The sequence below is a fragment of the Uloborus diversus genome, unplaced genomic scaffold (assembly GCF_026930045.1).
Source record: "Uloborus diversus isolate 005 unplaced genomic scaffold, Udiv.v.3.1 scaffold_538, whole genome shotgun sequence".
Classification (NCBI taxonomy): domain Eukaryota; kingdom Metazoa; phylum Arthropoda; class Arachnida; order Araneae; family Uloboridae; genus Uloborus; species Uloborus diversus.
The window spans coordinates 84,455-108,434 of NW_026558723.1; the positions used below are offsets into that span (position 1 = coordinate 84,455).

A 23,980-nucleotide genomic window follows, 5' to 3' on the forward strand; every position below is an offset into this window, starting at 1 on the left:
TTTAGATTATGTTTGAATCAGCTTCCACGAAAATAATTTTGACAGCAATTTAATAAAATATTACGTTACCTGTTTGTAATTAATAATTCAGAATGGTGCTGTTCCCCCCGTTCGTACTACAAATACATATGGTAATACAATTTTTTTTGAGCAATCACGATTGCTTATTGTTCTCATTTGACTGTTTTGAATTCCTATCATTTTATTTTCCCACCAGCACCCTCTGCCGGCACCACCGTCGCGTCGACCGGCCTCCCGATGCTGCTCCTCTTTCGAAAACCGTCTCCAGGTTGCGTCTATATCCTACACACGCATACACAAACACGCCTACACACACTCATGCCTGCGCACAGACACAAACACACACTCCTACACACACATACACACACTCATGCCTCCACACAGACACAAACACATATGCCTACATACACACAACACACACACACGAACGCCTACACACACACACAGCACTGCATACACAACACGCACACACATGCATACATGCACACACACGCACACACACACATGCGCCTACACAAACACACCTGCGCATCACACACACGTTCGTGATTGCGAAAAACATAATTTGAATTCAAGATGCCAAAAATTCAAATTAATATATATATTTTTTAGTAATAACCTCAGTGGTGTTCCCATAGAGTATACCCCATATACGCCGTATACTCCCAAACATTTTGTAAACATATAACGTATACCCCTGAAGCTTCAAACATTTTCATATTATGACATATTAAGTGTATGATCGCATACACATATTGTGCGTAATGAATTACTGTGACCTCAGAAAAATTGATAGGAACATCACTGAATAACCTAAATATATTTGGAACTAATAAAGAAAAAAAAATGCGAGTCTTATGATAGAGAATACTTTAGCTTCAGGATAATACAACAAAATATGTAACATTTTTCTTTACTCTTCAAACGTTAGGCTGTGATAGCTCCTTTCCTTTCATATCACATGGAATATCAGTTGGAGATATCTTGAGCTTCTTCAGAGTGAAAGATAATGTTTTTCCTCATAAAATTCAATGTAAAACACAAAGCTTATGAAGGAGTTGTGCCCCCTTCTTACAACGAAGTCTCCAATTAGAAACAAATTTTGAAAGAACAAGTCACACGTTTAGTATACGAATTCGTCATTTAAGTCACCTTCTGTCTGATACCAAATTTTAACAAATGTATTCCATGAAAAAATAGAAAAGAAAAAAGTTCATGAGACTCGAATACTTTTTTTTATGTTTTTATTTTTTTTTAATGGAAAAATGTATTATCAATAACTTAATGTAACAACACAAATGCATAGGAAGAAACTGTGAGCATGGCCTACTGGAATGTTACGGAAGACCTGCTGGGGATGGCAAAATTGCTTTACATAAATTGAAGTATTGCCAGTCTTAAGCTATCCTTAGAATAAATAATCTGTTCATATTTTGTCCATCAAAGTAAATATCATGTACATTAATATTAAAAATTGCTTTTGGTAAAAATAAACAGAACAATGAATAACTACTGAATTGTACTCGGTTCACCTCCAGTAAGAAGAACTTTGACCTCACGAGACTCAATTTCCTCTTGAAGAGATTAGGTACATTGAGAAATGTTATTGTCACAAAATTCCATTGGGCTACCATCGTCAACTCAGTTTCATGAAAATAACAATTCCATTTTTCGCTAACCTCCCCAGGAAAAAATCCACTCTCTCAAGGACTAGGTTCATCGTACCAGAAATAAACTGCATGACTCATATTATCAAATCATTCTCATTACCCTTTTCCATTACTGCCTCAAAGTTATCACTCAAAATGATAAAAGCTACAACGATTTTATAATGCCTTCATTGCTGCCCCCACAGGTCTTCTAGAACATTCTAGCACTAGAACGACTGACATTTTCTGTATACCTAGAAAGACTGAAGGGGCCAGTGTGGCCCCTACCCATTTTTGGGGTGAATTATTTTAAAAATTCTTCCTGAGTGTGTCCACATGCCCAATACACCTTCTTTCATGACTAAATAAAAACTTAGTATGCAATTATTTGTAGTGTTTCTCTCTATACTGGCCAAAAGCTTGGATCAGTTTTTCTTTTCAAGAGTAATGGCTACCATTAGGCTGGTAAGCAGTCGGTACTGTTTATAGCATTTGGATATCCAACTGACTGTAAAAAGGGAAAGTTACAGGTTAAACTAAAGAGAATGGCCCTTTTTATGCTAGAACAATTAGGAGAAAGGAAAAAAAAAATTTTAATTGTAAAAAAGCTTAGGGAGCCACTGTGGCCCCTCCCGTCTTTCTAGGTATAAGGATCAATATTTACAGTACTATGAGGCGTATGATAAAATGATTAAACAAGCATTCAAATAGTGTCATATAATGAAAAGTCAGGAAGTTACATTACGTTCCGTTAGACATTATCCGAGTTATTAAACAACAAACTATGCGAGGGGCCACACAGGCCCCTCCGTCTTTCTAGTACCAAAACCCTTTACTCGACAAGCCATCCTGGAAGTTACCTACCAACTAATAGACTCCAGTTTGTTGCAAAAGTAGCACTTACAAATACAGTCGAACCTCATTAACATGAAATTGCTTAACATGAAATATTGCTTTACATGAAATACTTGTTGCTTCCCGTGTGCTGACAATTACTTAACAATTTATTGGATAAGGTGAAACCTGCGTAACGTGAAGCAATTATCACGATCCTGCGAAGTTCGCATGTACAAGATTCGACTGTACTCATATTACATAACAGAACTGTAGAACCAAGGAAAGTGTCATGATGAGAAGAATTTGAATCATGAATATTTGTAGGCAATCAAAAATCAAATATAATTCTTATATAAGCAAATGGCATTGTTTAATCATTTGTCAATCAGTTTTCAAGTGATCAGAGTCAGACTGTATAAAACATCCTAGGCTCTCTGGTCGAAAAGAACATCAAGCTTTGGCCTTGTTGTCCGAAAGCGAAAAGGGTCTTCCGCTCTCGTTTTCATCTTCCTCTTCCCTCTTCAACTTGAGGCCACACACTTTGTACCAGTCCTTGGGCATGTAGTCGTGGAAGTAGTTCGCGACGTAGGCCAGAGGACAGTACTCGGCGCAACCCCGGATGGTCAGTACGTTCGGTTCCTGGACGCCCAGTTCGGGTGTACTGGAGTTGAAGTAGAGCATGCGCACCGTATACGTGTCGAAGTACCGGTACAGTTCCAGGGTTACCGTGGCGGCGGGTGGAGGGATGATGCCGTTGAAGCGAAACAAGGACATCAGGAAGCTTGCCATATTCCAGTCATGCTGTTTGCGAAAGAGAAACAAGATTTAGCTTTGATGTTCAGGATAACACTCAGGGCCCGATTAAGATAGCAGGGGGTCCTAGGCCAAATGGTTTTTCGGGGCCCCTCTTTAGTCAACCCTCACCAAGTGATAGGAGCAGGGGGCCCTGGGGGTTATGTTATGCAGTCAATCCGTACAATTTTAACCATTGGTTAAAACAGTTTAGGTCATTTGGGGGCCCCTAAAAATCGGGGGTCCTAGGCCAGGGGCGGCATTTCAGCATTTCATTTGGGGGGTCGAGTTTCTTTAATATGTATTACCACAGTGCGATCCCAAACACACATTATCTAACAGGAAGCGGTCAAAAAATCGGTTTAATATGAATAAAAATTAGTGTTTAAAAACAAATAAAATTTTGATTAACTTTCTAATAAGTTATACAAAACATCTCGATACTAAAGCTTTTATAACTTTTGGAAAAGTTTTAGTGCATGATTTTTGGAATTCGGAAGAGCAGGGAATCCTGTTACTAATCTACCAGTGGCCACTGTCCTGCTGTTTTGCCAGTATAGCTAAATAGATTTTTTTTTTTTTTTTTTGCCCATTGTGCTTCGAAAATAAGTCTTTAATCTCCTGAGACAAAAAAAATCTTTCTCTACTAGCTGAGCTAATTGGAATAGTTAGAAAAAAATTTTGAAAAAAAATAGAACCGACTTCGAAATTGCTCTAAAAAGTGAAAAAATAATTTTATTCTTTAAACATCATCGATAATGCTTTTAAACATAATTTTTGAAGTTGGCGCAAAAACGATAGATAAAATCATTTACAGACATAACTCAACTACAACCATAAATTTAACCAGGCCCAGTTTCTTCACTATCACATACATTATGCATTGCTGACAACATATTTGAATAACGATATAAATGCTTCGTTCGTAACTTTGGATGCTTTTCTGAAAAAAAATTATGAACAAAGCATGGTTACACTGGATTTTACGTTTTGTTTTTGCGCCAACTTCAAAAATTATGTTTAAAAGCATTATCGAATATGTTTAAAGAATAAAATTATTTTTCACTTTTTAGAGCAATTTTGAAGTCGGTTCTATTTTTTTTTTTTTCAAAATTTTTTTATTTCATTTTTTTTAGTGTAAATGAAGGTATTTCAGAAATAGTAAGAAGTTACTATCACGAAACTTCACCTTATTTTTTTCATAACAATGCACCATACTAAAAAAAAAACTATAAACAAGCGTTAAACTTTAAGCGATTGGCACTAAAAACTTATCTTTCTTCCTGTCTGGAATTCATGTGTAGTTAATTTAATTATAACTATTTAAGTATTACGTTTTTCCTAACTAATTTTCATTTCACAGCATCTAAGTTGCTTATTATGCAGTCCTGTATCTTCTTACTTAGCCCCGATCATCTGTTATTGGCATAGACGATAACGATAAAAATACTACTGTGTGTAGTGGACGCAAACCTAATGGTAGCATTGTGAAGGCTAAGCAGATCCTAATCACTGCGTAACCTCGCTTCCAGGTTAGGTTTACCGTTTACCCCACTACTGTCTAACCACGGATTGTATGGAAAGGTAAACATCCGGTTCACACGAGGAAATGGAAGCATCTATCAGTTTTCAGGGATGTCAGATTTTGGAGATGTATGTTAGCCTCTAAATTAAGCAGAGTCTCATTCAAATGAGCGGAATACGCGCATAAAATTTTTATTTTTCCCCTCATTCAGATGGAGTCGCCTTAACTGGATGTTTGCCAATTCCATACAATCCTTGGTCAAGCAGTATGGAGCAATAACACTGAAGAAGGGAAGATTTCGATAATTCACATAGGGTTACTATAAATCAGCAGGGTTACCAAAATAAAATTATTTACGCCAAAAATGAGACGACAGCGCCAGATTCCCGATTATCGAAATATCCCCCTGAAGAAACTTGATGCTTACTTCAGAGAAGCCTTCATTCAAAATTATCATTACAATTACTATTAATGTTACTGTCGTATGGCACCAAACTTTCATAACAATGGGTTTTAAATTTAATCATTTAATAGGGAAATTGCAGGAAATTTATTGTTTTGTGCCCATAACTTTTTTTCTAAAGAGCAAATATGGTCAAAGTAATGCAACCTAAGTTGAGCCATCCCCTATCCATTAAAAAAATAATCATCAAAATCGGTTCATAGGTGAGACGCTGTGAGTGGACAAAAAAAAAAAAACATACGGTATGAACTGATATCGGCCTCCTTTTTGAAGTCGGTTAAAAAACAATTAAAGTAACAAAGTTATGTGTGAAAACACTTTTTATATCTTGCTCTTCAAAATCACCCAGGCTACTTCAAAAACTGTGAGGGGCTTAATTTTTCATCATTGAATAATCTAGTCTCGTGGAGCTCTCAGCTTCAATAAGACGTCATCTGCCTCCAGCTCTGTTATTCACTAATCCAAACTGATGAGTCCATTACAAGGACAAACTGTAGTCTCTGGATGTGCTAACTAGTTTTTAGGTATATTGCATGTAATTTTTCCTGCCTCATGCTAAAAATTTTACTCATAATTGAAGCATTTTATTTTTCGTTTTCAAAATCCAATCCAGATAATATAGAGCCAACCATACTGAAAAATAATTATCCTCAAATCTTGTGTTAATTTCATTCGAAACTGAATCTATTACTTCATACAAATGAAAAATCAATGTTTGACTTCACATCATCATGTGGAATTGTGTCACTTTTTTTTTTTATTTTTTATTTATTTATTTATTTTTTTTTTTTTTTTTTGCGTCTTTTTAAAAGTGGTTCGGAGGAAGAATTTTTTTGAAAAGTTTCACAATTGATTGAAATATACATCTATGTAAAATCCATTTTCAGTTTCAATTTTAGATTGAACTATAGTAGTATGGTGCACAGATCAATTGTAGATTGAACTATAGTAGTACGGTGCACAGATCAATTGTAGATTGAACTGTGGTTTGAATAGTCCGAAAATTAAGCGTAGCGAATTGAAGATGTTTTAATAGAGTAAAGCATTTTTCAAAAACTTTCTTCAATACAAACAAATTGAATAAAAATTCAAACGAAGTCATGCATGAAAAAGGGCATGAGCTTTTTCACCATTGAAAGAATCATTTTGCAATAATTCTTTCAGTCGTCGAATCACTGCTTTGAAGTTATAAAGAAATCTTTTTATGGTTTTAACTCTTACAGACCATCTTGTGTCACTTCGAGATTGCATAATTATAAAGCCCCATAAAAGGTATTTGTTGATACGTTTTTTTCAATAATCACATTAATTTTTAAGAAGTTTCTATTAAAGCATATAATGCATTGAGCAGCTGAAATATGTTTCTAGCAGAAGAAAGCAATGAACACTCATTAAATAAATGTACAGTCGACTCCCGCTACAACGCGATTCGACTTACGCGAAATGGCTATAACGCGAGTTTTTCCCGAGTAACGGATTTTAGAGTAACGCAAATTCCTCATTTGCAATACGATTTTTTTTGGAAGTATCGGTTTCGTTATTGGATCCTAAATATTGATTTCGTGAATGTATTTTATCCCTATTGCGTCACTGATAGCGGAAGTTCCCTTCACCATACTAGTCCACGCATCGCTTTATTAGTGCATCAAATAACCACTCGGCGTCTTTCTTTCTTTCTAATTATTAAAGTTGATGAAATAAAATGACACCTTAGTCCACTGTTTCATCTAAAGTTTTTAAAGATGCTTGAAGAACTAAAAAGTACGTCGACGGTAGCACAACATTAAGTATAAGTGCTGTACGTGACACGTAGTTTTATTTTATGTCTTTCCCTGCCATTGATCATTTATTTTGTGCATCTTAACAGCTTTTTTTTTATGTTGAATGAAGCAGCTTTTTTATGTTTTAATTACAGTAAAAGTACAGTTCTTAACTATAAGAAACTTTAATGTTTTCTTGAGGAATGCTTTAAAGCAGTTTGAGGGGTGTTTATAAGCGTCTTAAGGACTTTGGTATGTTTCAAAAAAATTTGAATACATACCCTTTTCTACAACGCGAAATTTCAACTTACGCGAAGAGTCTTTGAACGCATCTCTCGCGTAAGTCGGGACTCGACTGTACACTTAAAAAATGAGCGTAAATGTGAATGTAAAATATCAAGGAGTTTTCCTGCGAAAACCTTGCAGCCACACCACTTTGCACGAGCCTATCATATTGGACACACCATACTTGGCACCGAAGTATGAAATATTTAGCCTATATGAGGAAATGTCTTCTTTAGTTAAAATTAACCATGGTTCTCTATCAGTTTTCTGTGTTCTGAAAAGGTCGGAAAATACTTCATGAATTTATAAGTCATAATACAAATAATGAAAAACACTTTTTCCAGTCTGAAAATGTGTCGAGTTTCATCGAATAGTTACTGCGAATCAGCGAGATTTTTTTTTTACTGAACTTAGATTTCCGACTCACATAAATTGAATTCACCCATTTTCTATTATTCTGCGCAAAAAATTTGGGGGTGCGAGCGCCCCCTCTTGACCCCCCTATTTGCCGCCCCTGCCCTAGGCCACAGTCTAGTTCGCCTATTCAGTAATCGGGCCCTGCTAACACTTGTCAAAAACTATAAACCAAGGGAGGGGCGCTCCTTGAGCCGAGATGCAGGAACTCTCTTTTTGCATGAAGTTCGAAAAACGGAATTTTAGACATGATCTTCAATTATGTTACGAAAAAAAAAGGCAAAAAGGCTCTCCCTCGGAATTTTTTCAGAATTAGTCTTGAAAACGTTTCCTCAGCAAGTTTTTTGAAGTTCCAAAAACTCAATTTTTGACTATCTTAGATGACATACGATGGGTTTTGGGGGCTGTCCCTTAGAAAGTTTTTTCAAATTGAAGTTCAAAAGGAGCAATTATAGGACAACTTTGATGACTTTTTTTAGAAATGGAAGTTTTAAACTAATAATAAAAAGAAAATTAATTTGAATTCTGAAATTTTGAATTCAAATTATGTTTTTCGCAATCACGAACTGAGACAGGACCCTACTCATTGGAGTTATTGTTTCAAGAAACGGCTCCTGTCCCCCCCCCCCCCCAAGTCCGCCTCTCCTTCTGGGCGGTTACTTGTGCATAGTTGTATGTGTGCGTAGACCTGTGTGTATGCACGTAGGCGTGTGTGAGTGTATGTGTGTGAACGTGAGTGTGTGTAGGACATGGACGCCTCCGACCAGGAGAAGCGGATAGCTCAAAATCGGAGCAGCCGCGCCGCACCGCCAGCAGAGGACGGTGGGCGGTGGTGCTGCAAAGGCTTCTGGTCCAAGTTGAAAAAGGCACGGACACCAAAAACGGTCAAATGAGAACAATAAGCAATCGTAATTGCTCAAAAAAACCCCTTAATTTGAGACGATCTTCCATGATGTTAGGGAGGTGGAGGTTTTGAAATTTATAAAAGAGTAAGCATCTGAAATCAATCGCCCCCTCCTTGAATATTTTCTGGATCCGTCCTTGCTATAAACGCATGTCTGGAATACAAAAATGTGAATATTTTTTTTTTTTTTTTAAACCTTCTAGATTAATCATGTTTGTAAATTCTCGATTAACTGTCATATGCAAATGTAGAGTAGCGGGAAGAACTGCATATCGACATTCACCGGCGGTTGTCAACATTCACCGATCAGAGCCATCGAAGAAATACCGAGTACTTCCGGTAAAATACCGATGAATGTTACATTCTTCAATTTCATACTTTCACAGTAGCATAAAAGTATCGGCTAATAGTATGAACAAATTCGTGGATTTTTTTGATAATTCGTATTAACCGATTAACCGAGTTTAACTGCATTTGTGAGGGATTAATATCAATATCGGAGAAAAATTATCCCGATAAATAACAGCAAAAGTGTTTCCGAAACCAAAAGTGATTACAACTTTATGGCGGGTACGTGTGTGTGCGGGGGGAGGGAGAGTTTTTACACTTTAATTAAGAAAATCATCTGTCATGTGCTACACATTAAAACAAAATGGAGATAACAATTCCACCAGCAATTGTGCTCTACATATGAGGCAGTGAGAAGCAAAGGGATGTAAGTGATAAAATTAAAAATTTGAAGATAAACAGTACAAATAGTAGGGTAACTTCTTCTCTGTCTTTGTGAAAGAGATAGTAGTAGTAGAGCTGGTAGGTGCTGCTGTACAGAATGATTTAGGAAAAAAAAATCAATGAAAGCCTACCTAGGATGTTATCTTTAAACGTGTTTTACTCGAAACTTGAAAATGTCCACTTACATCCCTTCGCTTCTCACTGCATCATACACAGTCGGACCTCCATATATCGAACTTCCACATATCGAAATTTTCTATATATCGAAATCCCAGCACATTTCTATGTTCATTACATAGAAAATTTGTTTCTATATATCGAAGAAATCTCTATATATCGAATTTTTTCGCGAGACATTCGTACACTGTAAAACAAAACTGTAAATTTTGAAGAAGTAATCCGTATTTTTTACAGAAAAAAACTGTTCATAATAAAATACAGGATTTCTCTGTTTTTTTGAATCTGTAACCGGTTATAAGCGTTAACTGTTACCATCGCCTCACCGCGTACTTTGTTTTTCTTCGGAATTTCGCCCGCCTGTTTGGATTTTGGTTCTCGTGCTCGAGTTTTTTGATCTTATATTTATTTAAAGCGAGTAAGTCTTAAATCGTTTGCAACTTCCATTTCATTGCATCCTAATCAATATTTTATTATTATGTTTTTTTGTCATCTGTTACAGAGGCATTTTCGGAAATTTACCTTTGTATACATGTATTTCGTAGTAGTATAGTAAATATTGAAATGGATTTATGAAAGTATAGTTTCATTTTTTAATCTTCATAAAATAATAAATCAGCTTGAATAAATAATAAAAATACGGAAGATTTCTGTAAAATAAACGGAAGAAAACTGGCGTCCTGGCTGACAGTTTTTTTCCGTAAATTTTACAGTTTTTTTTTACAGTGTAGATTTTTTTTCCCACTTTAACTCTGTCTCATGAAAAATGAAGGTTAAGGGAGAAAATTATGTTCACTAAAGGTTGCTATGAGACTCACAAGGAATCTTGGGTTAAGGGGTGTGAAGATAAGTTGTTCCGTTCTGAAGTTCTTAAATTCCGTCAAGTTCATTTCAAATCTTAGTTGTAACCAGTAACAATGTAAAATCAGTTTCAAGTTATCCCTTTTGTCTCTTTATCATTTTTAGTCTTTTTAGCTTCAGTAAAAATCATTCAGGTTAAGTAGATTGATTTTTTACTTTTCTCTCGATTACAATGTCAAAACGAAAATACCCTCATGTTGCGGATCAAGTTGAATTGCCGAAGAATGAAGATGTATGAAGGTGCAAGAGTGTAATTTCTGTTAATTTTTTAATTCTTAACTTTCGTTTAATCCGATGCTCGTATAAATTAGAAATTGGGTTTCATACACGAAAATTAGCTTTAATTTTAATGTTTTAGGAGATTTTTGTCATAAAAACAGATTGTTTCTATATATCGAGTTTTTTTCCGGCAATTTGCTATACTTCAATATATGGAGGTTCGACTGTATATTGATAAGAAGCCACAGCAAAAGTTGTAAGTGCAGTCGTCTGGCTCGTGTCTTTCTATTTTTGGTGTGCCATAAATGACGCAAAACGGCCGGAGTAGTAGACCCGCCACTATAGTAGGCAGAAGGAGGAAAACAACTCAACATTCCTGAAGGGGCGTGGTCGTCCGCCATCTTGGAATTTTCTCGTAGTCTTTCACGGGGGTATTTTAGGATGACGTCACTAATTTCTTGTAGTCTTTTACGAGGGTATTTTAGGATGACGTCACACAATTTCTTGTAATATTTCATGGGGGTATGATGACGTCATCTATGACGTCACGCTTTTGGAAGGACGCCATCTTGTACTACGTCATAAGACATGTTGATTCATGTCTTAATTTTAATGACTTAATTAATGTAAATGCTAATTTTTAATTTATGCAAATTTTTTATTTTTTAATTGTTTAATTAATTTGTTTTCTTTAAATGGGTGATTAGCCTAATTAAATTTATTGAAATTATTCTGAAATATTAACGAGAGTAATATTCTAAAATGCTCTCCCTGGGATTTGAACCCAGAACCTTTCGCTCCCAACGAGGATGCGCTAACCAGTAGACCGGAGAAGGCAGTTACTAAGGAAGGATAATAAAGCTTTAAATGGATAACATTCAGTAAGTGGCGCCATCTATCGGAGACTAGGGCCATGACAGAAAGCTTAACTGAAAGTGTGAACTTAATTGGGAAGATATGCTGGTGGCGCCATCTAGTGATAATGAATGATAAAACTGCTTAATTGTGAATCTAGTTTTTAAGAGTTGTTTTCGAAGGAACAAAAAAGGAATGTGGAAATATTATGGAAAATAAATGCTGGCGCCATCTATCGGATTATTTTTATGACTTTTTTGTGAATATGTATTTATTTTATTAATTTTTTTTCTTGAAAATAAAAAATGTTTCTGGCGGGATTTGAACCTGGGGCATAAAGTTTCCAAGGTCGGCGGTTTGGATAACACGCGAGACCGCTCGGCTGTGGAAACTTACGAAGAAGAAACGATTTAAAGGTTATATACAAGCACAGTTGACTATCACCCAAAGCATTTATTTGCATTAAATTCAATAATGAAAGTCAAGAGTAGATTAATCAGGCAACACAATTTTACCCCGCATGATGAAAAAAACGAATCAACCTTTTATTAAAATTAATTATTAATGAGTTTTTTTGAAAAAAGAGTAAGTTTTTTACGGTTACTTATATGTGCATGTTTTTTATAATTAAAAAGTTTAGAGGTCGTTGAGAGTTTCTGGCATACTTACATAATAGTCGTATAAAAAGAGGTGCCCAAACATTTTTACCTCATTGTATCGATATGAACTTTAACGTACGGATTGATCATAATCGTTGCTGTGATGGACAAGGTTCTGAATCCTCTGTATCGGGATCCTCAAGTTCCAGGAAGTTTTGGAGGTGTGAATGCTTTACATCGTGCTTTAAAAGGACGCGTGAAGACAAAGGAGATCAAAAAATGGTTGCAGACCAAGGACTCGTACACTTTGCACAAGCCTATCAGACACAAGTTCCAGAGAAATCGAGTCATCGTAGGAAGTATAAACGAGCAGTTTCAATCTGATTTGGTCGACATGCAGTCCCTAGCAGATACCAATGATGGTTACAAGTATTTACTTACTTGCCTGGATATTCTATCAAAATATGCATGGGTTGTACCGCTAAAAAGTAAGAAAAGTGATGAAATCGTATCCGCTTTTGAAATTATATTTTCAGAAAGAACACCGGAAATAATGCAGACAGATGCAGGTAAAGAATTTACAAACAATCAAGTGCAAAAATACCTGAAGAAGAAAAATGTACACTTTTTTACAACAAACAATTCAACAAAAGCATCGGTCGTTGAGCGTTTTAATCGTACACTTAAGACAAAAATGTGGAAGTATTTTACAGAAATGAATACAAAACGCTACATCGATGTGATTGATAAACTGGTTTACAGTTACAATAATACGTGGCATCGAAGCATAAAAATGAAGCCTTCTTCAGTTAACATAGATAATCAAGATATTGCTTGGAAAAATCTTTACGGAGATCTTGAAACCTCTTCAAGGCATGGAAGTAAATCTTCACTTAAAGAAGGAGACACCGTAAGAATAAGTAAAGAAAAATTGCGATTTGAGAAAGGATATGAGCAGAATTGGACGAGAGAAATATTTACGATCCATAAAGTATTGCCCAGAAATCCCGTAGTGTATAAACTAAAAGATCTCATTGGCGAAGTGTTAGAGGGGACGTTTTATTCACAAGAGCTTCAGAAAATAACAGATTCTGGATATTATCCCATTGAGAAGGTCTTAAAAACAAGACGGCGATTAGGAAAGACGGAATATTTTGTTAAGTTTCAAGGCTATCCTGAAAAATTCAATGCATGGGTGAATGATGTGAAAGGGATATAAAACGGTGCTGTACTTACCTCTTTCATTCAGTCGCAAACATGTCATTCTATGTGACGCTTATCAGTGACAGCTCTAGTCGCTTCTTCCCTGAGAATAAAACTTCTCATTTTATTACACAGCTTCCCTCAAGTATTCATTTGAGCCATCATGAATGGGAAGTAGGTTTAACAGATATTATATATCCTCATTCGTGGTATAACATCAGGTCGGACAATAATTTATTTGGATTTGATTTAGGCGATGGAGTGGTACAAGGGCGGCGAATACCTCCTGGTTGTTATGAAACAGTCCCAGATCTCTTGAAAGCTATGATTTTAACGACATTCAAAAATAAATTAGAATTTCACTATCATCCTGTAACAAAACGAGTGACAATCAAAACAAAAGAAGGTGGTAAAGTCATTCTTCACACAGGCATAGCAGAACTTTTAGGTTTTCATGCCGGAGAATATAATGGAACGACACAGAGTCCCTTTATAGCCGATCCAGCAGCTTCCTTTCCCGTCATGTATGTGTATTGCGATCTCGTAGAGCCACAAATCGTGGGTGATGTCAAAGCTCCTCTGTTAAAAATTATCAAAGTAGAAGGAAGAGATGGTGAAATGGTTAATGTTCATTATACGAGACCTCACTACTTACCTGTCATACGACAACATTTTCAAACGATTGAAATAGATTTACGTCTACACTCTGGCGAATTCGTTCCTTTTGAACGAGGCATGGCATACATCGTGCTGCATTTTCGCATGAAACAAATTGTATAAATACTGCATGACATTGACGTGCATCGTCATTTGTGTAAAAAACGTGAATCATGCTTGTTCCTTACACTTGCTGTCCGAAAAAATATGAAGACTATTATGTCGGACAAACCGGAAGCGGTATGCCCTTTTATCAAGGACTGTCTTTGCAAAAAGGACACGGCCTTGGTGGTTTCTTCGCAAAACTTTTCCGCACTGCACTGCCTTTCCTGAGAAGTGGAGTTAAAACAATCGGAAAAGAAGCTTTACGAACTGGAGCCATGATTGCTAACGATGTATTAGCTGGTGAGAAATTAGAAAACTCAGCTAAAACAAGAGGCAAAGAAGTTGGAAAATTGTTAGCTAAGAAAGCTCTTAAAAAGGCGGATGAGATGATTGGCCATGGAAGGTTTAAAAGGAAGCGCAAAGCTTATAAACCAGTCATTCGAGCCAAAGTCAAGAAAGCAAAAGGACGTGATATTTTTGACTCCTAGTCAGAATGGCTTATTTGTTAAAAGATTCTCCTGAATGTGCTAAATCTGAACTTAATTTATTTACTTTACCACCCACGCAAACAGTTATCGAAAGAGGGCAGTGGATAGAATTTCACCCTGTTGCGAATGCGTCTGATGGTAGTCCAATAGAATTTAACATTTCTGGGACCGGTGACGATTATTTAGACTTGTCACAGAATCTCTTATTTGTTAAAGTTAAAATTGTGAACGGAAATGGAACTCTATTAACTAAAGAAAATGTGGGTCCCGTCAATTTATTTTTACATGCCTTGTTTTCCCAGGTAGATGTTAGCTTGAATGAAAGATTAATCTCTTCGAGCAATAATACGTATCCATACAGAGCAATTATTGAAAAATTATTAAACCATGGATATGAAGCAAAAACGTCACAGCTGTCTTCTGAATTGTTTTTTAAGGACACAGCAGGTCAAATGAATAACTATGATTTGACTGTGACTGACGGCAATAAGACCCTTAACGAAGGATTTATTAAAAGAGCAAATATGTTTCGACTCAGTTCTACAGTGGATATGATAGGACGCCTACATGTTGACATATTTCATCAAGATCGACTCATGCTTAATATGGTAGATATGAAAATTAAGCTTATTCGAAGCAAGCCAGAGTTTTGTTTGTTGGGAGATGGTAACTTTAAAGTAGTCCTGGAGCAGGCATCGATGTTTGTACGCAAAGTTCGAGTCAGCCCTGGTGTAGTGTTGGGGCACGCTAAAAGCTTAGAGAAGACAACAGCCAAGTATCCTATTAACAGAGTTCTGTGTAAAGTATATTCCATTCCTGGAGGAAACATGAGTTTTGTGCAAGACAACATCTTTACTGGACAAATGCCAAAGCGCTTGGTCGTAGCCTGTGTGGACAACGATGCTTTTAATGGAAGCTATAAAAAGTCACCATTTGAATTCAAACACTATGATATTAATTTCATTGGAGTTTACATCGACGGACAACCGATGCCTCATAATCCATTGCAGCCTGATTTTACCAATAAAAACTATATTCGTGCATTTAACAATTTATTTTGCACTTCAGAAGATCGAGGACTTTATTTGTCAAGAGAAGAATTTCCCGACGGATACTGCTTATTTCATTTTGATCTGTCCCCTGACCTCTGCGATGGAGCTCATTTAAATCTCGTTCGACACAGTAATTTAAGACTGGAACTAAAATTTAAAGTGCCTCTACCTCAAACCATTTCCTTATTGGTGTATGCCGAATTCGAAAATTTGATTGAAATCAACAAAGCTAGAAACATCTTGTACGATTTCGGTAACTGATGAATTCTTTGGATATTCGCAGGGTATTGCTTCGGCATCGCTATGCGTCGAGATATTTTGTAGGAGTTTTTCCTTGTGATAAGATTCCTTGCATTACATCATTTCCTGCTGCAATAGTTGTTAATACTGATAAGCATACTGAACCAGGAACTCACTGGATTGCCATGTTTATAGAAAAACCTCAAACTGTTGAATTTTTCGACTCTTATGGTTTGTCTCCTCAAGCTTATGGTCATCATATTACAAGATTTGTGAAGAAATATGAACATGTAAAATGGAATCAAGTACCTCTTCAAAGTTTGACTTCAAATGTATGTGGACAATATTGTATTTACTATCTAATAAAGAGATGTCAAGGTTTATGTATGGATATCATTGTGAAAAATTTATTTCAGAAAATCAGTGATTTTCAATTGTATCAATATGTTAAAAAGAATTTCGGTGTAAATATGATTTTTAAAAAATAATAAAACGTTCTTTTTATTTTTAATTCTGAGTTCGTTTTACTGTCTGTATAATTTTTTGTCATCACACAATATTTTTTTTTTCTTGCAAAGCAATAACATATCTGGATTTTTTTTTTCCTCTTTCTGTAAATAAATGTTTATTCTATTTAATTTTTTTTATTGCGAGTATTTTTTTTCCCTTATAGTCTTTCTTTTTTCCTTTTTTTGCTATTAAACTTTTTTTTTAATTCTTTGCATTTGACTTAAGGTAAATTTAATTTTTTCACTTTTATTTTGAAAAACGATTATAAAAAATAGTAACACAATCCACACAAAGTTTTAATTTTCAACTCATATTTATTTAACACAAAACAAAAAAGTTACAAATAATTTTTCCAGGCATATGGTTTTGCATACATTTTCCTCTGTCGATTAACATTGGGCTCGGTTACAGTTGGTTTTGCATACAGCGTCCTCCGTCTTTTAACAACAGACTTCGTAACATTTTTCTTCAAATACTTGTTCTGAATAAACTCGGAAGGAAAATTTACATCTTCTAATACATTCAAAAATGCTTCATGTCCAATGGGTCTCGCTTTCCTAGAACGCAGTAAAAAAGTGACCAAATCCGTAATACTTGAGTTCGGTATGGTTTCCCCGCGCACTAGAAGCTCGTTTTTATCATTCCACGAAACAGTTGATTGGTTGTTCTTGAGAAACTCTAAAATCTTCAGCGCGTGTTTTTTCCCTTTTTCTGGTGCTGTTTCCAGAATATCTTTCAGAATATCAGGAGGACCTCTTTCTTCGACCATTTCGGATTCCAGTGGTTTTGTAGAAGGAAATTTTACGAATTTTTGCAAAATTTGCAAGTACAACACACGTTTTTCTTCGTCACCTAGGTCGCGGCGAAGTAAAATGTCATTCATACCTTTGTCCAGTGTAGATAAATGTTCCGAAGCAAAGTGTTGCGTTTGGTCCTCGGGTAACAACACATATTTCTTTGCATTATCCATGAATGAGAGACGTTAAAACAGATAGTGCTGCAGGTATTAAAATACTTAGGAAACCGTCTCCTTTTTGCACGAGGATGCGTCGTTTCTTGAACAAGGGAACTTTATGTTGCGCTAACACTCGCAGAGTCCTTTTATATGGTCTCAGTTTTTTTAAACGCTGTTTACTGAATGGGATGTTGCCGCATAATAAGTTCTTACAGCATTCACACAACGCTTTTATAACACTATTGGGAGCTTTTCTCAACAGCGAAGTACGAAGTTTGCTGTTTTTTAAAAGCCGGAGCTGCTCTAAATTTTGTTGCGCAAAAGATGACATTCTGCTTTCAAATGATGTATTTGGTGATGTGTACTGTTTATTTATAGGAAACTGGCGTATGCTGCCGCTTTTGCCAAAGCGCAGTGCTTGAAATGTGGGGGGTGGACAGGGCAAGAAACAAAACTGCTTTCTAATTCATGAAATTTAGGGCAACCAACATCGTTTAAATCCAATACTTTTTTTCCAGATAACTTTTCAAAAAATTTACTTTTCTCCAAACCTTTAACGTATATGTCAGTAAAAGAAACGAACAACATAGTCAAAATGTGTCGTAGAGCTTTGTAAGGTAACTCGCCGCTTTCCCAAGACAATCCATGTAAATTTCGGATTATCCAAGAATAACTTTTCTGTTTCCTATACGATAATTCTTCCCAGGGTCGAGGAGGTAAAAAAGACCAACGGCCATGATATTTGTGATTCACAGAGTAAAATGCAAGCTCCTTAATAACATAGCTATGTGGGGCTAATTGAAAACCCTCAAAGTCAATTACAACAGCAGACATGTTTCCTCTTCCTGATTCTACACCATAAATGACTAACGAGGCTCGTACGCGTAATTTATATCTCCGGGGAAAATTCCTGTGCGCATGCGTAAACGGTCATGAGTTTCGGGTCTAAAGTCTAGAAAAAGGTATCCGTACGCGGGACTCGTGGCATCGTTGAATATTTCTAGAAAAGCCTTAACTTTTCCTGGAAACATTTGGCGAGCAAGATGAGTAATTTGACTTTTGTCTCTAGGATTTTCGTACAGCACTAAATAATGCGAGTTTAAGTTGATTGTTCGCATTTCCGTACTTTTATAAAAAATATTTTGAACAATGAATATGCAACTAATATTTCTGTGGTGACTTCCTTTCGTAAAAAGTTTGGTCAATCGCGAATCGTTTCCTAGTTCAGACATTAAATCATCAATCACAATAATAACGTCTCGTACAGTATTTAAATGAGAGGGTAACCCTTCGACAAATTCAATATTTTTCATTTTATTAAACAAGGGCTGATAGACTCCATAGCAGTAAATAATCTTCTGAGGTTGAGGCCTAAACATGTTTTCTTCGATTAGACGCTTTACGAAAACGGTTTTGCCAGAACCAGTGGGACCTGAAATCATACAAGTGGAAGGATGTTTCAAGTACGGGAACTCCATTTTGAATGATTGTCTCACCCGTATACAAAGCTTTATATACCTGTAATAAAAGAGAAAATTATACCACCGGATATAGGAATTCAGTTGTTCTGAAAAAAAGGTTGCCCAGAAAGGGTCTTTTTTCTGTGTGGCCCTGAAAAGGGCCTTTGTTTTTTCGTGGTTCTGAAAAGAACCTTTTTTTGTGTAGTCTTGTAAAAGACTTTTTTGCATTATAAGCATTCCAATTCATGTTAATTTGGGGTGGCCCTGAAAAGGGCCGTTTTTTTCTGTTTTTTAATGTTTTACATAGCTGTTAATACCCGTAAGGTAATGTCGAAAAGTCGGTTGGATTTACCACTCGCTTGTCGTAAACCATCCGGTAGACCTTGGTTTCTTCTTTGTTCATAACTTTTCGCCGCTTAGGATCCCTCGTAATTTTTGCTGGGTTGGTAGTTGTAATACTATCATCATCATCAAAGCTGCATACCAATTTTTTTATAGAGTCGAAATTCAACGATTTGCTGTTTTTAAAGTTTAAGGAAAACCCTCTCACTTTGCAGCACGTCTTTCCTCCAGCTGTTTCGTAGGCATAATTTTTTGGCCCACCTGAAAGGGTCAATAAAACATTTGATTAAGAAAAAATGCATTCCATTTTTTTTAATTTAAAATAACGATAATAAAATAAAGAAACTTTATCATACCAGAAACAAAAGTTGTAATGGTATCCCCTTCCAATTCATCTGTGAAATCCCCTAAGAAATTCCCTAAAGGCGGATCATTTGAACCATCGGTCGCATAAATAATTGAATCGGTGTCATGGTAAAGCACCGATCTGCCCAATTTATTCATTTCGTGGTAAAGCTTCAGGCGTGCCCAAGCAGTTGTGAAGGCAGCTATGAATATATTTGTGGCAGTGTCTTGCGTCACAAAATTTTCATTTACCACCCAATTCACAGCTGATATCTCTTCCGTAGGGAAAAATACATCATTGACCTATAAAAAATCAAAGGTTAGTTGCACATATTAAAACAAACACGTGAGGGGTTTTTTTTTTTTTTTTTTTAAAGTTATACTTACATTTTTTATCGGATCAGCCAGCATGCTATTAAACTCAGCAAATGAGGTGACATAGGTCAGTTGAGCTTTGTTTCTATTCATACCCCATCTGGAAAAATAAAATCGTTTAGCAAAAACCAAACAACAAATAAAAATTAATTAAAACTGAACAAAAAAAGAGGAAATATGGATCTACTAACGTACCGTCCCCAGAAGCTATTGAGAGCTAATTTGGCAACCTGCCTCCTTCCTGAGTTTCTTTGAATGTTTTCCGGATTCAATTGAATTCCTTCTCTGGCTTTATATTGCGCAATATAACTAGCTTTCTCAGCATCGGTGACACATTCCGTGGGCCAACCGCTACTTTCTTGTTTTATTTTCAGAAATAGATCGATATACGACCTAAAGAGGGAATCTGACTTCTCCTTAAAATCATAAACTTCATAGATCTATAAGAAAAAAAAATAGCACTTTCTTTTAAAAAATGTCACGAGGAATACAAAACAAAAAAGAAAAAAACTTACATCTGTCACTTGATACCCTTTCTTGACAGCCATTTTGAGTTCTTCAGTGACCCAAGTACCTGTCAGAGCTCTTTCCTCTTCCGTGTGAGTACAGAGACTCTGGTTCGTTTCATCTGCACACGTCCTGCACAGCGGAAACATTAACTTTTTCTGGCACCGGTAGGGCAGAACTGGTAAGTATAATCCTCGAGGTGGAATTACGCGGCATTGAATAAGTCCAAAATATTCATTTACGTCCTTGAAATTGCTCGTAACAACATCTGGATGTCCAACAGGATAAATACAGTATTTATTCACCTAGAATACATGTCAATCGTCAATATTTGTATTTTAAAAAATAACACTATTGCACAAATACATTAGTAAAAAACATACGTACCCATGGATATAAAGACGTAAAATCAACATATTTCGCTGGGCCTTCATGAAAAAGCTTCGTAGCATTAGTTCGCCCTCCGAAAAACGCATCTCTAGGATTGAGTCTGTCATTTACAGAATGCGATTTCAAAAAAGCCTTCAAAGCTGCATTTTCTTTTTTCAGAGCTTTGAACTGATGTTCCCACATCTGTACAACATGAAATCCAAGGTCTTGAAGTATCTGAATAGTGGCATCAGTTTTTTCCCGCAATTCACTCATGGTGACATTCTTCAGTGGATGCTTCGTATCTGCCGTATAACAAACACCGCATCCATGAAAAAAGCATCCCTAAAGAAAATATATATAGTTAATAATAAATATTTTTTTAATGATAAAATCATCAAAATTACTTAATATTTTCGATATTTTGTTCATACCTGATATTGATATACGGTATTTGTTTCTTCACAATATCCATCCACGGATATTCCAGAAATAGTTTTTTCTCCTGTCCCGTTCAACGCATGCTGAATATGTACCTCCTCCGTTGTAGCGACCCAGTCAAGCCATCGAATGCTATCGATGCTATAGTTGGTATTATTAACATAGCCATGGACAGGGACCATGGCAATAGTGTCTGGCTGTATGTGCTGACTACGGAAAGTGGCCATGCATGCCGATGCAATGGTAATGTACCTGAAACATTTTCAAGAGGGAAAAAAACGTCAATTACAGAAAAGACTTTTGAAAATTAATTTAAAAAATTTTAATGTATTATACTTACTGGAATGGATCAATTTTTGCTACTTCCATAAACTGCTTCTGAAATTCCATGCAGCATTCTCGTAATATGGCCACATCAGACCTGTAATGTAATACACATAATTTAGAAAAAGGAGCGATAATATAAAAAGTTGGCAGAATAGTATCTGAAAATAAAATGAGTTACCTGCAGTACGCAAGAATTTCTTCTTGAAAATTAAATGTATTGTTTTTCTGCTCATCGTACCAGGTTAGAAACGCAGCACGTGCAGGCGTTGACATTGAGTCGGGACTGTAGAAGGATATATCCGGCATTTTCCCCACATATTCCTGATTCTCTTTAGTATTAAACAGGTGTGGAAAATAGCCTTTTTTCAATTCAGGGATATCAAAGCAGCCAGGTAGCTTGGAAAGTGCCATTGGTAGAAAATTGAGGGAGTCAATGACACGGACATCCACTGCCTTATGATGGATACACATCAGCATGGATCCATTGGGAATTACTTCAGGAGCAATCCCCTGTTTCAGAAGCCATGCCATTATGAATTGGCCATCGAAGCTGAAACCAAAAGGGAGACACAATATTATTAATAAATAACTACATTATTATGAACCTTTTTGAATTAAAAAAAAAAAAAAAATAGCTTACCCCTTCATGTTATGAGCTATGGCTGTGTAACCTTTATGCTCCGGCGAAAATAGCCATGAACAAAATTGTGCACATGCAGAATACCCTTTGAAAATTCGTTCTGTTTCTAATTCGGTCTGCACTGCATATTGCGCGACAACAAAGTTCACAACATGTTCCCCTGATGTCTGGTCAGTCTCAAAGTCGAAAAAAATAAGTTTTTTGCTTTGTTTCTTTTGTGGTACCCTGCGTAAATAACATCGATGTTCGGCGGCTACAACAAATTGATCGCAGGAAGGACACTTAACAGTACCGCAACGGTGTTGATCTTTTGGACATTTTTTTCTGTGTATGACTTTGCAGCAGTCCTTGCATTGGTAAATCTGGTAACGAAAAATAGAATACATTAGAAGAAAAAAAAATCAATAAAAAAAGGATAAAACATACGTGATTATATTGCTTAACTTACCAGATCACATATTGAGAGCTGTTGTTTACCAGATATACTTTTGTGGGCAAGATAGCATTCTTCGGAGTGGCACAGCCTGTCACAATCATCGCATCGCTGTGGTGTGTTAGACACACAACCTTTTCTCAAACAAATGCGGCAGGAGTTTGCACACCAATGCTCTTCTCTTCTATGATAAGAGACTTCGCATTCCTCACAATAGAAATGCGTACCATAAAATCCATTTAAGCTCTTAATGACGTCATAGTGTTCATCATGCAGCCACAAATTTATCCGTCTTGGCCTTTCAATGCCCTTGTAGGAAATCTAAATAGAAATAGAGTTGTTAACTAAAAAAAAAAAAAAAAAAATCATTTCATACTTGTTATCAATACATTGAATAAGTCATACTTACTTTCTGCATATTTTCTGTGGCGATAACAACTATTTGGACATTTAAATGCTCTTCAAATTGCGCCACTTCTTTGTAGGTACAAGGCCCTTTGCGGACTCCCGCAGCTTCATGCAAAGCTCGTGCTCTGTTCAGCAGTGTGGATCTTCGGCGATCCTTCATGGCATTAATTGCCGTCTCATTTTTTTCCAAATGTGCCAAAGCGTATAAAATTGCTTTGGCACAACATAATCCTTCATCATCCGATGGTATTTCAAGGATCGACTTCTTTCGGTGCGGGTCCACAGCAGTGTTAATCACTTTTCTACGGCCGGCTCCCACATCCCTCCGAATCGTTACAACATCGGCTGAAAAACCCGAATCAATGGCAATCTGATCCTTTGACTGCAAAACTTTTAAAATTGCAGCCATCACAGTTTCCAGAGTGAGCTCTGATACCGACATCAGCCTTGTCGAAATCGGCTTGTCCAAGCCATCTGCCTGAATGTATATCCGGATGAGATCCGTTGGCCTCAGTCCTTCGTTTGTTCTACGAAGTAGGGATCTAAACAGCTCCCTAACGGAACTCACTGCTGCAGCCATTGGCGTATTTTGTAGCCGCTCTGGTAACTTTTCCAAGCTCACGCGAGCTCTAAAGGTCAACTGGTTCGCCTTGTACTTTTCATTCCATCTCCCTCTAAGCAATTCAATTTGCAAGGCATCCTGCATCTAAATAAAAATAAAAAAAACATTTTACTGAAATGTTCAAAATAAGATTTCTTAATTTATTTTGCTAGTAAAAAAAAAAAAAAAAAAAAAAAAAAGGCCTTTAAAGTTTACTTACGTCTTGAACGTCACCTGTTTCTTTTTCATCAAGCTCGGGTTCGGCATGAGAGGGACCAGGGATATTCTATAAGAGATTTTAAAAAAAGATATAAAGTTATGAAAAAACGCGCATTGCTATAAATACAGTAAATTAATTCCACAGTAATCATAAAAAGAAGTACCTCAAAACCAGAGCCATTTTGATTACTCAACTCAAGCTCATGAAAC

The 23,980-nt window shown here is 36.3% G+C and overlaps 2 protein-coding genes across 2 annotated transcripts in view; both read right to left on the reverse strand.

The window, feature by feature from the left end:
* Positions 1-1,270: 1,270 nt before the first annotated feature.
* LOC129233576 (prostatic acid phosphatase-like) overlaps positions 1,271-23,980 on the reverse strand; it is a 39,618-nt gene continuing 16,908 nt past the window's right edge. Inside the window, exon 5 of the mRNA XM_054867586.1 lies at positions 1,271-3,308. Within this exon, the coding sequence (XP_054723561.1) occupies positions 2,958-3,308 (351 nt within the window). The 3' untranslated portion in view covers positions 1,271-2,957. The remainder of the gene's footprint in view (positions 3,309-23,980) is intronic.
* On the reverse strand, positions 19,074-19,918 carry LOC129233575 (uncharacterized). Its single transcript, XM_054867585.1, has 3 exons — positions 19,838-19,918; positions 19,462-19,753; positions 19,074-19,366 (listed from the first exon to the last, which is right to left on the reverse strand). Exons 1-3 carry the CDS (start codon positions 19,916-19,918, stop codon positions 19,074-19,076), a joined length of 666 nt encoding a protein of 221 aa, XP_054723560.1.

Coding starts and splice junctions, on each gene's coding strand:
- LOC129233575 (XM_054867585.1), bottom strand. CDS start 19,918: ATGAATAGAAACAAAGCTCAACTGACCTATGTCACCTCATTTGCTGAG. Junction 19,754..19,837: donor TGGCTGATCCGATAAAAAAT/GTAAGTATAACT, acceptor GATTTTTTATAG/GTCAATGATGTATTTTTCCC. Junction 19,367..19,461: donor CATTACAACTTTTGTTTCTG/GTATGATAAAGT, acceptor TGACCCTTTCAG/GTGGGCCAAAAAATTATGCC.